The following is a 19911-nucleotide window of genomic DNA, read 5'->3' on the forward strand; positions in this document are numbered from 1 at the left end:
GAAAATGCGATTTTGGGCCATTTTCGGCCGAATATTTTCGGTGGCCGAATATTCGGTGCATCCCTAAAAGGAATATTATCTGTATACCAGTGTTCTACTAACATGTTAGATGAAATATCCAAGGCATTTCAAGTAAAACTTTATTTTGTGAAAATACACATTGATCAGAATTAGAGAACAGTCACCACTGTAGCACGAAAGAAGATTACAACAGAAATTTTGGAGGGTTACAGCTGTCAGAAATGAGTAGGAAGTGTGGAGCATCTTGCTTTAAATGACTTCAGGACATCTGCGGCCGCAAGAACATCACTAGTTTTTCAGACTGTTCTTGTGTGATCTTGGTTCACTCTTCTTCCACTCTCTTCCACAGTTTTGTAACTATAGTGGATTTCGTAGCCATTATTTTGTCTCCAAGGATTTTCCATCCAGAGATTTTCAACCAGGTTTACAGTAGATCTGGACTCTGGCCTGACTATTTCATTATTTCAATGCTCTTAGCTTCAAGGAACTGCTTGCTTTACTTGTTTTAGCAGTGTGACAGGAGTGTTGTCTTGCATGAAAACTGCAGGCTGATTAGGAGATGCTTGCAGGGAAGGAACCGCAGGTTGATGAAGGAGGTTCTGATAAACATTTGCATTCACTCTTAAAAATAAAGGTGCTTTAAAAGGTTCTTCAAGCGATGCCATAGGAAGAACCATTTTTGGTTCCACAAAGAACCATTCAGTCAAAGGTTCTTTAAAGAACCATCTCTTTCTCACCTTTTAATAATCTGAAGAACCGTCTTTTCCCACAAAGAACCTTTTGTGAAACAGAAAGGTTCTTCAGATGTTAAAGGTTCTTTATGGAACCATTTAGACAAAAAAGGTTCTTCTATGGCATTGGGAAGCACCTTTATTTTTAAGAGTGTATATCCTGCCATGTAGCTGTATAAGAGGCTCAATTTCTACTGAAGAGAAAACATCCCCCAAAGCATGACACTTTCTCCTTCACCTTTCACTGACTTCTTTACACAACTGCGTAAGGGTAACTCTTTTCTCAGTTTGACGCAGAGCAAACAAATAAATTTAACTTGCTCTCACCACTAAAGTGAACTTTGAAGTAGTTCTGCTCTCTCCACACAACATGCTCCTCAGCAAATCTGAGCTTAGTCTTTTGATTCTCTCTGCTGATGAGAAGTTTGGTCACTGCAGAGTGCGCTTTCAGTAAAACTTCTCAGATCCTGAACTGGCAACCAATTCCAGCTGCAGTGTTGGACCGTTTCCTGATTGAGAGTCTATCTCAGTGAAAATTGGAGAATGCTGCCAGTTAAATAGGTTTTGTCATATAATTAAGGAAATGAGCACCAAGTGCCAGATTAACACCAATAACTTGGAGGTATCTGTAAGTGTTCTCTAAATTTTGACCAAGTTTTTGTATACTGTGTTTACAAATAATTAATGAAATATGCTTAAAAATGCCCTTCTTCTTCTGTTAAGATTGTTAACTGCATTGTAGGTTGTTCTCCTTTTGGTCTTCACTGTATATAGATTTAAAAATCTAAAACTACTGCTTCACCCCAGCCAGCAGAACAAATGCTTGTTGTTGAGCCCTGTATGCTATAAACTCAGTGGACTGTTTTGCATACCAGGCCTCGTAATAGATGCAAAAGATTTTGACCTTAGCTTTGTCCTCCAAAGTTTTCAGATCTCCCAGTAGATGTTCCACCCGAGCCACACAGTCCCCGGTGTCAGACAGGCCCAGCAAGGTCTCCGTCAGGCCATCCAGAGAAACTTTCACCTGATACAATGGATGCAACAGAGCAATTTCAGCTTGGGGATATTTCTTATAATGGCTGCCTACTAAGTTTACATAGACTTTATTTGAGAACATTCATTGCAGCGTACCTCTCTGAAGTCGTGCTCAAAGTGGCGTAACTGTAAGCACTGCTCTAATTTGAGGTGATGCCTTGACCAGAACTGTTCAAACGCATTCTCCGTCTCATCGAGCTGCGCTAACAACCTGAGACAAACAAACAAAGGCTTTTACAGTGTGTATGTCAGAGGAGCTGAAGTGAATTAGATTTCACGGAGGAACATGAGATGAAACCAGGTTTAAAAGAATAATAACAACTGTAACAAGAACTGCACATGTATGGGAAAAAAGAGGAAATGGCTTCAGTATGAAATTTAAAAATACGTTATTAATGTTCCTGTTCCTATTGTAAATGATTCATGGTGCAAGTTAAAAAAAAAAAAGCATGTAATCTTTCATCAAAATGAAACTTGTTCTGTGAGATTTTTGGCTGACGCCATCAAGATCTTTATTTGAATTCCTGATGTTTAAAATCTCCTACAATGTAAATATTCTGTTTTGCTCACGTATGACATATTCCGAATGTCACGTAGCCACCCAGAAATGTGTTACGGCATGAACCCAGCTAACATTATGTACGTTACTAGAACGTTCATTCAAAGTTTTCTGATCTTTAATAATGTTCTCAAAATGTTAGCACAAAAACCTTTTTTAAACATTTACTGTAGGTAACATTCCAAAATAATAAAAACTAACATTCGCATTACCAACATTCTATGGTTAGCTGGGATTCTACTTAGGCTATCATAATTAATAACGTAAGTTTTTGTGTTTGGAAAAATTTCTTGACAAACCTCTCAACGGTTGTTTGGTTCTCTACCTCATCTGGATTCAAAACACGGCTCTCGGTTTTGCTGGCCTGATCTTTGATACAGGACAGCAGAGTATGTCCTTGTTTTATAGCCAATTTCAGCTCATCCTGTGCAGAGAGAAGGAAACATGTCATATGAATACTGCATGAATTTGTATATATGCAAAATATAATTAAATCAAGATAAATAAGGATAATGTTTTGTTGTTCCACACTCTGTTAGAAACAGTTCTCAAGATCTCGGAACTGATAAAAGATAAGTGGCAGATTCCACATGTATACAGTAGGACAAAACGTCTAGGTTACGAAGGTAACCCTCGTTCCCCGAAGGAGGGAACGGAGACGTTACATTGGGATCTCGCTTGAGAGACCGATCACCTCTGAGCCTTATTAAAAAGGCCAATTGAAAATTGGCCTTTTTAATAAGGCTCAGAGGTGATCGGTCTCTCAAGCGAGATCCCAATGTAACGTCGAAGTGATTCGACTGAAGGGGTAACCACAATGACATGCATTAAAAAAATCAAATGGCAATAGCAAACATGACATATGAATACTGCATGAATTTGTATATATGCAAAATATAATTAAATCAAGATAAATAAGGATAAATAAGGATAATGTTTTGTTGTTCCACACTCTGTTAGAAACAGTTCTCAAGGTCTCGGAACTGATAAAAGATAAGTGACAGATTACAGTAGGACAGTATACAGTAGGACAAAACCACAATGACATGCATTAAAAAAAAATCATATGGCAATAGCAAAACCAACATGAACTGTTTCATACATGTGATGCACTACCTTGAGCTTATCGTGTTTTTTGGTGTGTGATACGAGTAAATCTTTGGTGCACTGCACGTCGTTGGGAAGTTCGGTTTCTGCCAGGTCAGTTCCAAATTGCTGCAGCATCTGTGCTGTGCTCTTCACTGTCAACGCAAAGTTTTCAATGGCCTAGGACACAACATTTTAGCACAGTCTGAACAGTTCATATATATGGAGGTCAATCAGAAGGTTACATATCTTGCTTATACAAAACTGAGCACAATATATATACAAAGTTGCAATCGAAATTATTCAACCCCAGAGAGACTGCAGTACTTTATAAATACAAGCTTTTCTGAAGATCCAGGACTTTATAAAAATTGCATCTATAACAGTTTACTACCATATTAAAAGTGATAATGTCAATATATAATGTAATGTTTTTTAGTTAAAGGATTTTTAATGATTATTTAACCTCTATTCAACATTGCTGTTTGTAAGTCACTTATTATTATGGTAGGAAACAATTGTCTTAAAACACCTTAGAAAAGCCTTAGAACCTATTAAAAAAAAACAGAATTAACTTGGGCTATTTCAAATACATACATTTAGCCCATGCATGTGCTGAAGTTGAGGAACATATGACAAATTCAATGGAGCTCTCACAAAAGCTATTGTTACAAACGGGACGACTGAGAGTGGGGATCCAAACGCAAGGCTTTATTATGAAGATCGTAGACAGACAGACAGGGTCGAAATCACCAGCAAACAACAACAGCGAAGACAATCCAAGCGCGTAATCCAACAAAACAGGCGTGGTTCAAATCCAGATGGGCAGTCAATGAAACAATGAAAATGAAAACAAGAAACTGGGAAACTAAGGCTAAGACTGAGAAAACAAAAACAAGAACTATGGCTAGGGAAAACAACAAGGAGACTAGGGAAACCTGAGAGCAAGGAAAACACTTGGTAACGTCCGCAACAGCAAATCAATACTTCGCAGTGGGTGTGTGTGCTGAGCTGGCTTTTATGGCTGACAAACAGGAAGCTACCATAGAGGCAGCAGAGGGAGCAGCAACAGTCAGTGTGGGTAAGAGCTCCCTCTGCTGGCCTGGTGTAACATAGCCCCCCCCCCCCAAGGAGCGGCTTCCAGATGCTCCAAAAAACAACAGGAAGAAACAGTCCAGGGGAGCGGTGGGGGGGCCAGGAGACTGAGGCAGAACAGGTTGGGCAAAGGCCCTCCAGAGCAGAGCAGGAGATTCAGGAGCCCTCCAGGGCAGAGCTGGAGGCAGAGCAGTCCTTCGAGGTGAAGCAAGAGGCTTAGGAGCCCTCCAGGGCGGAGCAGGAGGCTTAGCGACACTCCGGGGCAGAGCAGGAGGCTTAGGAGCCCTCCAGGGCGGAGCAGGAGGCACAGGAACCCTCCAGGGCGAAGCAGGAGGCGGAGCGGCCCTCCGGGGCGGAGCAGGAGGCGGAGCGGCCCTCCGGGGGCGGAGCAGGAGGTGCAGGAGCCCTCCAGGGTGGAACAGGAGGCGCAGGAGCCCTCCAGGGCGGAACAGGAGGTGCAGAAGCCCTCCAGGGCGGAACAGGAGGTGCAGAAGCCCTCCAGGGCGGAACAGGAGGCCGCATCATGGACTGGGACCTGGGGAGAGTAGGGACAGAGGAGGCAGACAGAGCAAGGAGAGAAGTAGAGAGTTCATGGGAGAACGTGGCCTCCATAGCCGTGACTAGGCAGACGAGAACTTCAGGAACGGCTTTCGTGGCCGTTACTGGGCAGACAGAGACTTCTGGAATGGCCCCAAAAGCCGAGACAGAGACGACAGGGAGCCTAGGCGGTGCAGGCAGAGCGTAAAGCCTTGGCGGTGCACACACTCAAAATGGCGATTGCCATAACAGGTAACGCAGTTGGCAGAGGAATGCCCACCGGGTCAGTGGGCGTGATGCTTTGGAGCGTTGGCTCTGCGTGACTTGGGAGCGAGGGCTTGGGTGAGACATGACCTGGCTCTGGATGCTCGGGGGAGTCCTTGCTTGACATTGAAGGATCAGCTATGACTTGACTTGGCGTGGCTGGGACTGTTGTGACTTGACTAGGCTTTAGTGGAATAATCGTAACTGGGCTTGGCGTTAGTGGAACAGCTGGACTTGGCTTCAGTGGAGCAGCTGTGACTGGGCATGGCCTGGCTGGAGCAGCTGTGACTGGACATGGCTTGGCTGGAGCAGCTGTGACATGACTTGACTTGGCAGAGACAGCAGCCGGGGTGGATTCAAGAGAAGCAGACATGACGCTAGCTGGCTGTGGTCTTATTGACATGACGTGAGTGGGCTCTGGCTTGGCAGACGTGACAATGGCAGCAGCTGGCTTGGCTGTCGTAGCATTAGCAGTCACTGGTTTGACTGGCGTGGTGTTAGCAGATGCTGGCTTGACTGATGTGGCTTTGGCGAAAGCTGGCTTGGCTGACATGGAGTTAGCAGATGCTGGCTTGGCTGACGTGGTTTTGGCTGACATGGAGTGAGCAGGTGCCGGCTGTAAGAGACCGACTGTTCATACTGACAGCAGTGGTAGGTCCTCCAAACTGGATATTAGTCTCTGATAGGCCATGGAAGGGTGAGGGTCTGATGCAGTAGCCACCATGTTGACGACAGACTCAGGTATGGCGGCCCTCTTGCGTGCAGGCTCAGACGTGGCGGCCATTTTGTGTGCAAGCTTGGGCGTGGCGGCCATCTTGGGTGCAGGCTCTGGCATGGCGACCATCTTTGCAGCAGGCTCTGGCGTGGCGGCCATCTTTGCAGCAGGCTCTGGCGTGGCAGCCATCTTTGCAGCAGGCTCTGGCGTGGCGGCCATCTTTGCAGCAGGCTCTGGCGTGGCGGCCATCTTTGCAGCAGGCTCTGGCGTGGCGGCCATCTTGTGAGAAGACTTGGGCGTGGCGGTAGCCATCTTGAGTGCAGACCCTGGAGTGGCGGCAGCCATCTTGTTAGCAGGCTCAGGAAAGGCGGCCATCTTGTGAGCAGGATCTGGAAGAACGGCCATCTTGCGAACAGGATCTGGAAGGGCGGCCATTTTGGGTGCAGACTCAGGAAAGGCGGCCATCTTATGAACGGGCTCAGGAGGGACAGCCATCTGGTGAACAGGCTTGGGGATGGCGGCCATCTTGTGAACGGGCTTGGGGGTGGCAGCCATCTTGTGAACAGGCTTGGGGATGGCGGCCATCTTGTGAACGGGCCTTGGGGTGGCAGCCATCTTGCGAGAGAACTCAGGCGTGGTAGACTTCTTGTGAGCTGAGTCCAATTGGGTGACCATCTTGAACGCAGACTCAGGAAGAATAGTCATCCCGTGAGCAGATTCTGGAAAGGCAGCCATCTTGTGAACAGGTTCAGGAATGACAGCCATCTTATTAACAGGCTTTAAGATGGTGGCCATCCTGTGCTGTAGCTCTAGGCTGGCAGATATCTTGTGCTGAGACTCTGGGCTAGCAGATATCTTGTGCCGTGGCTCGGGGCTAACAGAAATCTTGTGCTGTGGCTTTGGGCTGGCAGACATCTTGTGTTGTGACCTTTCGAGTACTCCCACAGTGAACGGAGATCCACAATATAATAAGACAAAGTCAATAAATTGTGCGAGTGTCCAACTAGGGTCCTCATCGGGTAAACATAAACTGATGTCAGTGTCCAACCCGCTCCAAAAACATTCCTTCAACATAAATTCGTCACAAGGTGCCAGGTGACTGTACGTAATAAATTCCTCAACATAACATTCGATAGGACGGCCATCTTGAAAAATGGAGCAGAGGAAACTTACGGGGTTGGACAAACTTCCTGCTGAATCCATTCTGAAGGGTAGTTCTGCTGGTGGATAAAGCCGCTGGATCCGGGTTTGGCGAAGTATTCTGTTACAAACGGGACGACTGAGAGTGGGGATCCAAATGCAAGGCTTTATTATGAAGATCGTAGACAGACAGACAGGGTCGAAATCACCAGCAAACAACAACAGCGAAGACAATCCAAGCGCGTAATCCAACAAAACAGGCGTGGGTCAAATCCAGATGGGCAGTCCAAAGGAAACAATGAAAATGAAAACAAGAAACTGGGAAACTAAGGCTAAGACTGAGAAAACAAAAACAAGAACTATGGCTAGGGAAAACAACAAGGAGACTAGGGAAACCTGAGAGCAAGGAAAACACTTGGTAACGTCCGCAACAGCAAATCAATACTTCGCAGTGGGTGTGTGTGTTGAGCTGGCTTTTATGGCTGACAAACAGGAAGCTATCATAGAGGCAGCAGAGGGAGCAGCAACAGTCAGTGTGGGTAAGAGCTCCCTCTGCTGGCCTGGTGTAACAGCTATAGGGAAGAAGTAGTTTTATTATATTAGAAAGTCTAAGGCTACATGAAGAAGACATTAAGGGGTCCTAGAGACACAGCTGGCAGACTTATTTCTTAGTTTAAAATGTGTTGTACCAGAAAAACCTTTGAGGGTGTTGAACAAAAAACAGCACAATATCATAAAAAAAAGTTTGATCAGAGCAACTGAGAAAAACCTGCACTGTACAGAAAAATACTTGTAAGATGACCATCGAAAGGAGGAAAACATTTCAATGCAGTATATAAAAAGAACACTAGACAAGTATGGCCTTCATGTTAAGGCTTCTTGCTAAATACAACTCTTGACCAAAAAGGTCGACTTGAACATGGTAAAATTCATTTGGATAGACCTGTGGAGTTCTGGACAAATGTTTAATGCATTGATGTGACCAAACTGGAACCTTTTGGACCTATGGATCAGCCGTATGTCCGGTGCAAAAAAAAGCTTATAAGCTTATAAGCAGAAGAACACAATTTCCATTGTCAAACATGGAGGTTGATCAGTCCTGTTATGAGGTTGTTTTAATTTAGATTTAATTCTCAGTAAAAATAGTTGGTTTGGGATTTTTAAGAAAGCAGTGGCAATGTGAAAATCAAAGATTATTTTTAGGCAAGGAATGGTCCAAGATTGCAGTAGAGAGATAACAGAAGCTTCTAAAAAAATTGTTCCATTATTCATCAACTTATGTTCTCAGAATTACTCAAATGTGTATTAATAAACTTTCTCTAATAGTGTACTGATGCCTTTGTTGAATTGTTTTCACAAAATGTTGTTTTCTGTGCAGCAAAATGTTTGCAGTTCAAAGGGGTTGAATCATTTAGATTGCAACTGTATATATTAAAAACAATCTTCTTACTGTGCGATGGTGAATCCATTGACTGTGGCAATAGTCCAGGGTTCCCCCCAGGTCACAGGTCAGCTGGCCTTTGTCAATGTAGGCATGCAAGTCTGACAGGGAATTTAACATAACAATCTACAAGAGAAGATAAAAGCACAAAGAATTACCCATAAATATATATTAAAGTATTCGGTGTAATAGAAAACTAAATGTTTGTCGTAAATTACACTTAACTACACGGGTTCCAGGTGCAGTTGTTTTTAACAATCAGGCCTGACAAACTTAAACCACTCATACAATGAATACGATTAATAAAGGCCTTCTGAAGCAAATCAATGCATTTGTATAAGAAAAATATCCATATTTATAACTTTATAAACCGTAATAAATGAATGCACTTTACTGGATTTTAAAATCTCAAAAGCCATTTACTGCAATAAAGCTTGGAAGAGCCAGGACATTTTTTAATATAGCTCTGATTGTATTCATTTAAAAGAAGAAAGTCATATACACCTAGGATAGCTTGACGGTGTGTAATTTAGATTTTTGGGTGAACTATACCTTTAAGATTTTAGAGTTTATGGTGTTACATTGCAATGGATTGGCCCCATTCATTTCCACTGTAAATGCCCGCTGCTTTGGTTTAAGCAAATGAGAGACAAAGATTCTGAACGTGCAATATACTTTTAAATGACTAATTATCTAACTCATCTGCAGATGACATTTTGTGAAAGAGAAATATGTACACCACAGCACAATCTTCATTTCCTTAACGTCACGTGAGAAGTAGCATGCAGATGATAATCTCATGCACCAGCATTTGCCAGCCATAGACACATGAATATGTGGGACAGTTGCATTACACACATTCACCGCCAACGGCTTGACGTACAAGCAGCGATAAGGCATTGTGCAGGAACCTCAATGTTTTTGTAACACTGTCCTCTGTATCTTCTAAAGTACCGTTAAAACAGGGTAAGAGATTATCCGCACACAATCTGTAGGTTAACACCCTTTCAGACATGCATAATGCAACAGGGTGACAGGGTGTGTCAATAATTTAGTGAATGAGTGATCATGGTTACAAACACACCGCAGGAGCCATGCGCATCGTATGGTGAATGAACAGACGTGCTGAGGGTCCAAACAGACAGAAGCATGCTTACCGGTACCTTCATTTTGAAGTCATCCCTATGTAACCGCATACTGACATCAGCGATGGCCCTCTGGAGGAGACGTGAAGGTTTAAGAACCAGAACAAGCTGAAGATTTCCTGGAAAGGAGCCCTTGGGTTATAAAAGAAAATTAAACATACAAGTAAACATAAAGATTTGGCTTATTTCTTTGACAGTTTTGTTACATTAAATATGTAGAAAGGTATAATATATAACATACAAGTAAAAAAATACTTTTCAAAGTAGTAAATAAAATGAAAAAATATTGAAGGACATTTATAGTAGATAATATTTCAGTTTTTCTACTTTAAAATATAACGTTTAGTTCAATGTTTTACCTGCTTTGTTTGTTTGTTTGTGAATTTTCCTAGCAATTTCTGAGCTAAAATTCAGTTGTTTTTTTAGAATATTTATATTACATTTTAAATTAAATTAAATTAGTTTAAAATAAAACTGGTAACCTCCTTCGATAATAATAATAATAATAATTATAGTGTTATTAATTAAATAAAATATTTGATATTATGTATATTTAGATTTTATGTATTTATTTATGCTTGTTAATTTATTGTAGTTATAAAAGTACAATATATTTCTAAAAGTATAATATATAATATTCAAATAAAAATACTTTTCAAAGATTATTAACCTCCCTTGATAATAATATTAATAAATTAATTAATTAATTTATATATGTATATTTAGATTTTATGTATGTGTTTATGTTTGTTAATTTATTATGTATATAAAGGTATAATATAATATTTATAAAGGTATAATATATAATATACAAGTAAAAAATACTTTTCAAAGTAGTAAATAAAAATTATTATTGAAGTACATTTTACAAGTAGATAATATTGCAGTCTTTCTACTTTAAAATGACATGTTTAATTAAATTCTTACCTGTATATATATATATATATATATATATATATATATATATATATATATATATTACATATATTATATATATTATTTTATATATTATATATTTTTTTCTTTTTTTTAATTATTGTTATTATTATTATTATTATTATTATTATTATTTTTATTTTTATTTTTATTTTTATTTTTATTATTTTCGGTTTTAATCATTTGTGAAATTTGCTAGCAATTTCCGAGTTATAAATTTTCAACACCTGCTTTTTTAGAGTATTTATATTAAATTTAAAATTAAATTAAATTTGTTTAAAATAGAACATGTGAAATTAAACTGAAAACTTATTTTATAATAATATTAATAATAATAGTGCTATTAATATAAAAAATTATAATATTATAAAATAAAATATTATGTATATTTAGATTTTATATATGTATTTATGTTTGTTAATTTATTATATTCACAAAGGTATAAAGTATATTTTTAAAAAAGGTTATAGATTAGGCTTGTTGCCAAATGCATTGTTTACAGGCTGTTTGAGTTTTTTTTATTTTTTTTTTTTTTTTATGTGTCGTGATGTAAATCCAATGAATTAAATTAGTAAATGAATAAGTAAATGAATTAATTAATTTATATATGTATATTTAGATTTTATGTATGTATTTATGTTTGTTAATTTATTATGTTTATAAAGGTATAATATAATATTTCTAAAGGTATAATATATATTATACAAGTAAAAAATACCTTTTAAAGTAAATTAAAAATATTACTGAAGCACGCAGTTTTTCTACTTTAAAATGTCATGTTTTATTTAATATTTTACCTGTTTTTGTTTTGTTTGTTTTGTTTTTTACTGTTTTTTGCCATTTTAATTGTTTGTGAAATATGTGTGTGTTCAAATTGTTTCATCACCTGTATTTTATAGTATTTATATTACGTTTAAAATTTAATTAAAATAGAATGTGAAATAATACTGGTAACCTCCCTTGATAATAATAATAATAATAATAATAATAATAATAATAATAAATCAATAAATAAATAATTTATATATGTATATTTAGATTTTATGTATGTATTTATGTTTGTTAATTTATTGTTTATAAAGGTATAATATAATAGTTATAAAGGTATAATATATAATATATAAGTAAAAAATACTTTTCAAAGTAGTAAATAAATATTATTGAAGTACATTTTACATTTTACATAATATTGCAGTTTTTCTACTTTAAAATTTCATTGATATTTCATTTCTTACCTGTTTTTTTTTTGCTTTTTAAATTTGTGAAATTTACTAGCAATTTCTGAGTTAAAATTGTTTAAACTCCTGTTTTTTTTAAGTGTTTATATTACATTTAAAATTTTATTAAATTTGTTTAAAATAGAACGTGAAATAAAACTGGCAACCTCCTTTGATAATAAGTATAATAATAAGCGATGTTTGTTTGTTAATTTATTATGCTTATACATGTATAATGTAATATTTATAAAGGTATAATATATAATATATAAGTAAATATACTTTTTAAAGTAGTAAATTAAATGTAATAATGTTGTAGTAATATATATATATATATATATATATATATATATATACTGTATATATATAATATTTATTTTTGCTGTTTTAATCATTTCTGAAATTTGCTAGCAATTTCCGAGTTAAAATTTTTAAACACCTGTTTTTTAGAGTATTTATATTAAATTTAAAATTAAATTAAATTTGTTTAAAATGGAACATGTGAAATAAAACTGCAAACTTCTTTTATAAAAATATTAATAATAATAGTGCTATTAATTAAAACAAATTATATTATGTATATTTAGATTTTATATATGTATTGATGTTTGTTAATTTTTTATATTTACAAAGGTATAACATATATATATATTTTATAAAAGATTTTACACACATTTAGTGAAGATGCATGCAAATAAAACCACATGTAAGACCATTAACAACATGACTGTCTTTAATCATTTGTGAAATCTCCTAGCAATTTCCGAGTTTACATTTTTCAACACCTGTTTTTTTAATATTGCAATATTGCAGTTTTTCTACTCTAAAATGTAATGTTTAATTCAATGTGTCACCATTTTTTCATTTTTTTTTTTTGCTAAATACATCACTTACTGTAAAATAAAATATATATATATTTAAAAATTTTGAAAATCACACATAGATGCATGCATAAAATTTGAAAAATAAAAACTAGAAGTACTTTTAATAGTCACAGTGGACCCAACTCGTTCAACTTGATTTCAATTGATAGGCCTATTGTACATCTTGATACTGTATCTTATTCTTTTTGCTCTGAACTGAATTGCGATCTACTGTATAAACGTCATGTTAAAGTGCTGTTTTTAATCTCTGCAAGCTTTTGCGAGAGCCTGTACAAACCGCTATCCGTGCCAGAGAAGTGATCGCAGAGTTCCACTTGTCCTTCCTGCGGTCCAGGATGATGATGAAGCCAATGCTAGCAGCATCCATGCTGAAAGATGAAGGTCAGAAACAGGCACGTCATTGAAACCAAAACCAGCAGACAGAAAATTGGTTGGTTTCATTACACATTTTGAAAATCATTACGACATTTAATAAATAAGGTTTCACCTTGGTATGCTGGTCAGGTATGTGACAACATTAACAAAATCCTCATCCGACACCTCATTAAAGCCTGAGAACTCTGGGAAGGTGATGATGGGGGATCCATCTTTTCCTCTTCCTCCTGCAAAAATGTCATGGAGTTTAATGACTAGTTAATGCATAGTTAGTAAATCTGAGGAAAAAAAAGGTTTTAGATTAGGTTTATTGCCAAATGCCAATGTTAACAGGCTGTTTGAGGTTGTTTTTTGTTAGGTGTCATGATTGGCATTATGCACCATTCACCACTAAATGGAAACTACACACATTTAGTAAAGATGCATGCAACAAAAACCACGTCAGAACATTAACAACATGATTGTCTTTGGCGGTTCTGTGACTTTAGCTATATATACTTTGTGAAACCATATAAACCTTGTTCTGTTTTAAGTCTTACACTCTAAAAAATGCTGGGTTCAGCCTGTTGGGTCATTTTATTGGGTTATTTTTTATGCTGGGAGATCTGTTTTTTTTACACTCTAAAAAAGTTAGGTTACTGATTTTAACCAAGGGTTACAATCAAAGTGCGCCCACCCAACAGGCCAAAAGCTCAATGTATGTGCTCAACCACAAAAACAAGAGCTTGTAAGCTCAAAACGTCAAAAATAAATATTGTTTTTAACCCGAATGTTCAGCTTGTTGGGTCATTTTATTGGGTTATTTTTACCCAAGTGCTGGGTAGTTTTTTTCTGTAAAAAATGCTGGGTTATTGTTTTTAATATTGCTCACCCTGTTTGGTAATTTTATTGGGTTATTTTTAGCATTTTTACCCAGGTGCTGGTAGTTTTTCTGCATTTTAAAAATGCTGGGTTACGGTTTTTAACCCAGATGCAGGGTTCAACTTGTTGAGTCATTTTATTGGGTATTTTTAAATATTTGTATCTATGTGCTGGATAGTTTTTCTGCACTCTAAAAAATACTGGGTTATTGTTTTTAACCCAAGTGCTGGGTTCAGCTTGTTGGGTCATTTTATTGGGTTATTTTTAATATTTTTACCCAGGTGCTGGGTAGTTTTTCTGAACTCTATAAATGCTGGGTTACTGTTTTTAACCCAAATGCTGGGTTCACACAGTTGGGTTATTTTTAATACCCATCTTTTTTACTGTCAAATGATGAACCCTCTCACACACCTACCCAGCACTGGGTCAGTGTAACCCAATGTTGGGTAGTCTGTGTTAAACCAGTTAAAACTGGAAATATTTGTCAGCGGTCATTTTGTGTTATGTCCTGAGAGAAAACTGACTGATGAGAAACTTCCTTAATGAAATTAAGGTATTACATTGTATTCCTATCAAATTATTGCTGTATAAATAGAAAACCATCTGTAGTCTCACATTTTTATTTTTTTGTTTAAATGTAGGTCCCATCTAACGTCTGCTTGTTTGGGATGATAGCCTTCTATAGACACAGAACTCAGTGATCTACACTCAAAGTTGGTTGAAAGGATGCCAGTTACTGTTTCAGTCTTTTTTTTTTCTTTTTTTTTTTTTTCAGATTCATTTGGTGGTTTTCTGTGCACCATCCACACCAAAATGAAAACTGCGTACATTGTGTGAAGATGCATGAAACAGAAACCACATACGAGACTGTGAGAACATTTTGACCTATTTTTTTTTTAGGCAATACCTGTAACCCCTTTTACATTTCTGTTTAATTCATTCATGGGACATGCTTCTGATATTATCCTTAAATTCTAAGTATTCACCACACACCCTTTTACTTTTAATTTGACTTAATGAGTTTAAATATATTATATATTTGATTTAGAAAAATAAGAACCACAACTCCTTTCAACCACAAGGGGGCAACAGTGGAATCAGAGATATCCATTGAGTTCTGACACATTTATAAATGATACAGTAGCTTGCTAACAAAAATCAGACTCAAAGTTAATAAAATTAAGATAAACGAAATTAAAATGTTTACAAACCTAGTTACATATTATTCTAAAACTAATATTTTTTATGCTTAAATGTATTTACATTATTTACGTTGTTAATTCTGCAAATCCATTAAATTCAAAATTTGATTACATTTTAATTTTACTTGATAATTTAATATAGAAGGGACAATGAAATATTAAAAACTATTAGGTAATATTCTGTATTTTATTTAATATTTATATAAAAATGTGTTTGATCAAGACCCCTCTTCTCCTTTGATAGCATATTATTACATAATTTTTAAATAATTCATATAATTTAAGCAAACTATTCTCTAGTATGAATGTGTAATTAGATTCTTCTGGTGCATTGTGCTCATTCCTGAGGGTGATTTGAAGAAAGATGTGTTTGTTTGCAGTAATGAGTCAGAACCTATTAGAGGTCACATGTTCACCCATTTTTAGACTTAAGATGCAAATATCTTAACTTAGATGATGTATAGGTGATTATTTTAATAGTCTCTAACTATAGACAAAAATAAGTGCATGTTTCTTTTCCATTCATATTTATAGTATACAAATCAAACCACAAAATGCCCCACATCCGCCATATTTTACACTTGATATACACTTGATAATTATGGCGTATATTAGACACCAGATATAATGTACACCTCCTGGTGGATTTTTTTTATGTGTGTGTGTGTGTGTGTGTGTGTGTGTGTGTGTGTGTGTGTGTGTGTGTGTGTGTGTCTCTCTTTTGATTTAGCAGTACAATACCTAGCAACCGCATAGCAATAGCAACACACTAAAAACTGCTCTGAACTGGGGCAAAGTCACGTGAGAGGAGGCATTAGGTGCGTTCGACTTCATGCAGCGCTGCGCAGACCGATCGGCGGCTGACTTGAAGTAGAGCATGCCGGTTAGAAATTTTGTCCGACTTGAACGGTAAAGTCTAGAAGGGATACAGCTAAGGCTACTGGGCATGCGCACATCAGTCTAACGTTATTTTTGTCACACTGTACAACAATAATACTTTTTTTGTATTATAGTAAGGGCTAAGTTTAGGGTTGGGGTAGGTGTAGACGTTAATAAAACACAATCTAATAGGTAGAACAATTAATTTCATTGTTAGTTTCCGGTCTGAGCTGTATACCCTCTAGCCACAACCGACTTGAACCGGCGCCGACGATATGTGACGTTCACGTGTGGCATCAAAGTAACGCGAGAGCGTTTCGAGAACAGCCGGCTTGCTCAGCCAGCGCAGCATTTCAGAAGGGACTGAGCCAGGCTGTGATGACGTCACAGCTTCTCATGATTGGCCACATTCACCACATGACGATGATCACGCGTGTTTCGTGCTTCAATCCATATAATTGCATAACAAATCAATTTGCATGCCATTTCGTAAATAGTTTACGATCTTTTGACTGCAGTACATTTTATTCCCTTAAATTCTTTATATTGGATTTGTGCATAAGTTTATTATTGTACTTTTTTCATACAGACCACTTATAGTATTCAGCTGCATATTTAAGTAATATTTTTTATGGAATAACTAAAATGTCACAGACATTTAATGTAATGTGGTCAACACTGATTGATGCTGAAATCTGTAGTTGCTGCTTCACTTGCATGTGCTGCATTTCTTCCAACAAAAAAGGTATTTCTATAGCTTCCAATTCATCTGCAATAAAGTAGGCAAACGCCACGTGATCTGAGGTTTGAGGGAGCAACGAGATCTCCAACTTGTCCGACTTGACGGCTCCGTTTTCAGCTCCTCCCCGACTGCTTTCGGCTAATCTCGCCGATCGGTCTGCACAGCGCAGCATGAGCTCGAACACACCTAATGCCTCCATCCTCATATGACTGAATATGACTAGTTATGTTTAGCTGTGATTGGTTCATGCGATAAATCCTGCCTCTTGTGTTCAAGCATGTTCGCGAATCAGTCTGAATGAACAATATAATGGCGTTAATGGGAAGACTAATTAAAAAAAAAAAAAAACAAGTAAACAACCCACATACTTATTAGATATAAAACACTTTGTTTTTTAATGAGTAATCAGCATGGTGAAATTTAAAGTAAATCTCTGTGTCTGGTCTGTGACCAATATTTAAGGTTACCGAACTTTGATGACTGATGATCACAATAAAAAAAATAGTTAGATAGGTTTACAAATAAAATGTATTGTTTAAATTGTTACTGCCTTGAGTTATTTTGGAATAAACGTAAACTGCTTAAAAACACTGACTTGAGAGATTGATAATAATTACATTGTTAATGTAAAAATATGAAATAGATTTTTTTCCTTTTTCTGATAGTTTGTTTATTTCACATTTGAAGTCTATTATCAGCAGAAAGCAGCACTTAAAGGTTGTATCAGCGATTTCTAGCCTAAAACATAAAGTGTCAATTTCAGCTCACCTTTCATCACGATCCGCTCGCTGCCTGCCCCATAAGTTGTCTGTGAAAAAACCGCGTCTCTCTGGTCAGCCTAGGGTCCGAGATATGCCAAAAAAACAATCGGCACTATCAACACACCACAGATAACCAAACAGTGTTCCAACCAATCACTCAGCGTCAGGGGTTTGGTGTTGTGGACTTTCCTATTGGTGCTGGGGTGTGAGGGAGGCTGGGCGAAAGTCCACAACACCAAACCCCATACGCTGATTGGTTGGAACACTGTTGGTTTTTGTGTGGAAAGGTTGGTAGTGCCGATTGTTTTTTTTGGCATATCTCGGACCCTAGGCTGACCAGAGAGACGCGTTTTTTTCACAGACAATTTATGGGGCAGGCAGCGAGCGGATCGTGATGAAAGGTCTGCTGAATTTGACACTTTATGTTTCAGGCAAGAAATCGCTGATACAACCTTTAAGACGAGGAGCTAAATAGATTGCACAAAGTATGCTGCAGTTTTGATGGCTGGTGCAGGCGTCTTGGCAGATGAAGATACATAGAGGCAGACCAGACCTCAGGAGATGTGACTGGGAAGGAATGGAAAAGCTCTCTAAGGAGCAGCAAGTCTGTAGTTGCGATGTCCCTCCCACTTACATCAGTTCAGCGTGTACGTTTTTCCACCCTGTTTTAAGACAGCTCTGTGTGTGCTGAATGCAGTGCTGTTTTTGTAGTTAATATTAATCTTTGTACAGTTGATAATGCTTCAGTACCACCTGGCAATTTCACAACCAAGGCTGGTTAAAATTAATCAAAAACAGAGTCAAATTCATTTCATATGTGTCGGAAACAGATGTTACCAGCTGTTTGTATCTTGAGTGTTTGCCTAATTGTTTTACTTTCATCTCAGACGTATTAAGCAGGACTGTGGCGTAGCCTAGTGCAGTCATTCCCAAAGGCGGGGTCCCGAGTCAAGTCGAGCACTATTTATATGTGTAGTTCACCTATTAGCCGCACGAGGGAGCTCGTCGTTTTCTTCTTCTGCTTTTTTTTTTTTTTGTTCTTTAGCTGCGCTCTGCACTCATAGGCTGTATCCGAAATCGCCCCCTATACCCTCAAATAGGGCACTATTTGAGGGGACAGCCATTTTAAGTGGTGTTCGAAACCATAGTGAACGTTCCCGAGTGCACTCATTCAATCCCACAATGCACCGCGAAAACGAGTGTACAACCGATGTACGCTCAACAGCTAGAGATAACCCATAATGCACTGTGAGAGTCGCGCTCTGACTGAATTCCCGCGTCTCTCCAGACGATGGCGCCCGCAGCTGAATCGTCCATCCGTTCATTTTACAACGTGCTCCTCCACTGCGTAATACAGCGTACAACACAGGTACAAATTCGTTGTAAATTGATTATTAAATTGTTTAACCAAGGTTTATACGTAAACTCCTTGACATAGTTCAAGATAAATCCTTTAATCTTACTACTCGAACTATCCGTTTTAAATGATTGTTAAACAGTATAGCAATACTATGCAAAAGCGGCAATCCTTCCGGTGCACTTAGTGTCCGAATTCACTCACTCATTTTCATTCACTCCTTCAAGTGGACTGTATGAGTGGACTGATGTAGGGAATAGTGAATAGGGTATAGGGGGCGATTTCGGATACAGCCATAGACTATTTATTTTGTATTTTTATTTTTATTATGTATTTTGCCTCAAAGTATCTTACTTGAGTAAATGTGGTCACAGTGGGTGCATAAAAAAGTTCTCAAAAAATATTTCAGTAAGAAACTTGTTTTTGATTTAACTTAATGTTCATATTATTCTGGTAGATGTGCAAAGCATTGAATGTTATATGAAAGGCATGCATTGATTCTGTCTGGTTTTATTGGTGATAGGAAGAAAAACAAATGATTAACTGCCCTATTTTGCACTTTGAATCAGAATCAGAATCAGAATGAGCTTTATTGCCAGGTATGTTTACACATACTAGGAATTTGTTTTTGTGACAGAGCTCCACAGTGCTACAGAATGACAGTGACAAAACGATACATATTATAAAAAGAACAATATACAAGTATACAAGACAGACAATGTGCAAAAATAGCAAAGACATTTGAATGGAAGTAAGTATGTGCTTTAAATAAATAACGGAAAAATGAATAAAGAGTGTATAGTGTTGTATGTTCCACGATCAAGTGTTCATGTGATGGATTGCCTGAGGAAAGAAACTGTTTCAGTGTCTGGTCGTTCTAGTGCTCAGTGCTCTGTAGCGCCGACCAGATGGTAACAGTTCAAAAAGC

General features: G+C 37.5%; 1 protein-coding gene across 1 annotated transcript in view; it reads right to left on the reverse strand.

Moving 5' to 3' along the window:
• The window catches only part of LOC141293487 (probable guanine nucleotide exchange factor MCF2L2), a 106226-nt gene that overhangs the window by 25374 nt on the left and 60941 nt on the right, over window positions 1-19911 (reverse strand). The window contains exons 3-10 of the mRNA XM_073825521.1: window positions 13294-13408; window positions 13084-13174; window positions 9788-9901; window positions 8634-8750; window positions 3463-3612; window positions 2646-2770; window positions 1884-1998; window positions 1657-1776 (exon numbers count right to left, since the gene is read on the reverse strand). Of these exons, the coding sequence (XP_073681622.1) occupies window positions 1657-1776; window positions 1884-1998; window positions 2646-2770; window positions 3463-3612; window positions 8634-8750; window positions 9788-9901; window positions 13084-13174; window positions 13294-13408 (947 nt within the window). The remainder of the gene's footprint in view (window positions 1-1656; window positions 1777-1883; window positions 1999-2645; window positions 2771-3462; window positions 3613-8633; window positions 8751-9787; window positions 9902-13083; window positions 13175-13293; window positions 13409-19911) is intronic.

Source organism: Garra rufa, chromosome 20 (assembly GCF_049309525.1).
Source record: "Garra rufa chromosome 20, GarRuf1.0, whole genome shotgun sequence".
NCBI lineage: Eukaryota > Metazoa > Chordata > Actinopteri > Cypriniformes > Cyprinidae > Garra > Garra rufa.